Source organism: Hibiscus syriacus, unplaced genomic scaffold, assembly GCF_006381635.1.
Source record: "Hibiscus syriacus cultivar Baekdansim isolate YM2019G1 unplaced genomic scaffold, ASM638163v2 tig00110332_pilon, whole genome shotgun sequence".
In the NCBI taxonomy this organism is placed as follows: domain Eukaryota; kingdom Viridiplantae; phylum Streptophyta; class Magnoliopsida; order Malvales; family Malvaceae; genus Hibiscus; species Hibiscus syriacus.
In genome coordinates, this window is record NW_024062688.1 from 5,869,600 (window position 1) to 5,872,757 (window position 3,158).

Here is a 3,158-nt window from a genome sequence, read left to right on the forward strand (position 1 = left end):
GAAAGATATGCAAAAGATCCATACTAAAAACAACATAGCAGATTTCATGACGAATGCAATCAATACTGATAAATTTACATGGTGTTGATCCTCTTGTGGTATGTCAGAGACATAAGCAACATGAATGAAACAAGGTAGAAAGAATGGTGTGAAGACATGATTGTTTCAATCAAATCTTCAAGTGGGAGATTGCTAAAAGTCAAGAATACTTTCGGTGATGTATTAATGCACCGAAAGGTGCACAGTAGGTTTTGTTGAATTTTTTATAAAGGAAAAATCTCACATTTAGTCATTGTACTTTAGGGTATTTTCAAGATTAGTTCATAAGCTTCAACTATAAATACCCTAGCTCATTTAACTTCAAAACCATCCCAAATCATTCTAGTTTTCTCCTAATACTAGAGAATTTAGAGAGTTTCTTGAGAGTTGTTTTCTCCTTTTTATCAAGAGAGAATTATCATTGTTTTCTCCTTGGTAGATCGAGAGAGGTTGTAATTCCTATTTTCTCATATTAAAATTCTTCTACTGTTGCCCGTGGTTTTTACCCTATACTATTTAGGGGTTTTCCACGTAAATTTTGTGTCTTCTTTATCTTTATTTTTATTTTCTCAAATTATCAGTTGCGATTTTGCTCTATCCGATAGCCGTCTCCCGCAACATATAATTATTTAAATTTTCATGTCCTAATTATACAACAAATGAACATTAAATAAATAATTTCATATCATCACTTTAATGTCAACAATCAATTTAAATCTAAAAGAGATTAAATTAGATCAAAGTAAAATAAAAGAATTGGTACTGATTTTCATCATAATAAAGAGATTAAAACCATAATTAAAATAAAAAAATACAAATTTCATCATAGACTAACAAAACTTCTTTATACAACTCAAGGGGGCAAATGCAACTATAATTACAAATTTGTATTTATATATAGTTTATGAAAGGAGAAAAGATTCAACCCCTTGGAATATCTATGTAGAATCCTAATCAATTCAATATCAAAAAACTTCAAAGGTTCTCTGTGATATATATGCAAGGACTTGAACTCGTATTAATAAAGTCCTCTCTTTTTTTGGACAGAACCATGAACTCACACTTCCGAGTTTATATAGTGTAGCTTTCTTTATATATATATATATATATATATATATATTAATATTTTTGAATTTTAAATAGTTCAATGTATAATTAAAAAAACATTACATTCTAAAGTGTATGGTTGGATCCGAACCCTACATATATGAAACAATAGATTAATTTACTTAGGGTGATGAATGTATAAATTCATATATTTATAATATTGGATGGAAGTTGTAATATTGTCACTGAGTTTGCTGTTGATGTCCATGCCAAGTCCAAACTATATCTTGCAACGATGGCTTCAGTTCCCGGTTACAAAAATTCTTATATTCCAAAGTATCTCCTGACGTTTTGTTCAGCTCCACCACATGAAACGACGGCGTAACCTCGAAGATCTCGGCGTCGATCTCTAATTGTCCTTTCCGTCCTTCTTTGATCCCTTGTAACCTCACCTTCCCTTCGTCGTTCCTGATGTTGAAACTCTCGTTCAGAGCTATTTGTTTGAACTTCGAAACGATGTCGTTTGCCGGTTTTTTGGTGGTGAACCGGGACGAGTTACATTGGTTCAAATCTTCTTCGAATAAACCAGATAGATCGAATCCTTGAGAAAGGGATATAATGTCGAAAGCATTATAAACGTTCGGTCGAATCGGACTCATCGGCCTCGGTGTCACCAAGGTCGATTCGTCTTCGGAGCTGGTTTCATAAGCCGAAGACGATGTTGACGAATAGAACGCTGCATGTACATCGCTGATCATCAGGTCGAACTGTCGCGGATTCGGCGACGGCGGAGGGGTGTCGATTTTTTTGTACCCTTTTTTAAACCAAATGTTCTTCATCAGCTTCACCGTCGTGATCCGTTGGTTCGGGTTCGGGTCGAGGATCCGAGAAAGAAGCTTCCGGACCTCCGGCGGCAACCAATTTGGGCACTTGAAATCACCTCGACAAATCTTTTTATACATTTCCATCAAGTTCTGGTCGTGAAACGGTAAAAAACCGGCCAAGAGAACGTAAAGGATAACCCCACAAGACCAAATGTCCGCCTTAGCTCCGTCGTACCCTTTCTTGTTTATAACCTCCGGCGCCACATACGCCGGCGTCCCGCACGTAGTGTGAAGAAGCCCGTCTTGCCGGCGAGACTCTGTTAAAGCGCTCAACCCGAAATCCGAGACTTTCAAATTCCCGTTCTGATCCAAAAGTAAATTCTCCGGCTTCAAATCACGATGGTAAACGCCTCTGCTATGACAAAAATCAACCGCGGCCACCAACTGCTGAAAGTAACGACGAGCAACATCTTCCTTGAGTTTCCCTTTCGTCGCCTTGTTGAAAAGCTCGCCGCCGCGAACATATTCCATCACGAAATAGATCTTCGACTTGCTGGCCATCACCTCGTAGAATCGAACGACGTTGGGATGTTTGATGATCCTCATGACGGAGATTTCGCGTTTCGTCTGGTCGATCAAACCGCCTTTCATTATCTTCTCTTTGTCGATGACTTTAATGGCGCAGCTTTGGCCGGTGGTGATGTTTCTTCCATAATAAACCTTTGCGAACGTGCCTTGTCCGAGTAATCTCCCAAGCTCGAATCTTTGCATCAAAACAGTCCCTTTCTTGTCCATTGTAAATCCTTTTCTACAGCTAAAACAACATGAACAATTTAATATATAAAAAACAGGAAATTTTTTTCCTTTTTTCAACAATTACTATGAGAGAAGGGGCTGATTCAACACAAATTTTGGGTTTTGGCCAATGATTTTTCTCCCTTGAATACCACAAAACTTGGCTTGTTCTTTGTAGAAAACTTGCAGGGTAAAGCTTTACCTGGGAAATCTGTGATTTCCAAAATTAGTGAAAGAATTTGCTGGACGGTCTATAGATAGTTTGAAGAGATGCTGATAATTTGGATCGGTGATCGGACGGTTGTTATTTATTTTGCGAGGCAAACGTTTGGTTTTTCTTTTCATGCATGCATACGTAGGAAATTCTAACAAAAATGCTGATAATTTAGCTGTAGAATATTTAAATGATTTTTTAATTGATAAAATACACTAGAGGAAAAGTGTGTATTTTTC

The 3,158-nt window shown here is 37.2% G+C and overlaps 1 protein-coding gene across 1 annotated transcript; it reads right to left on the reverse strand.

The window, feature by feature from the left end:
* Positions 1-1,298: 1,298 nt before the first annotated feature.
* LOC120120011 (CBL-interacting serine/threonine-protein kinase 20-like) lies at positions 1,299-2,881 on the reverse strand. Its single transcript, XM_039139774.1, is given in 2 exon segments — positions 1,299-2,724; positions 2,791-2,881. A coding segment is annotated over 1 exon segment (1,407 nt). The 5' UTR covers positions 2,706-2,724; positions 2,791-2,881.
* Positions 2,882-3,158: the final 277 nt, after the last annotated feature.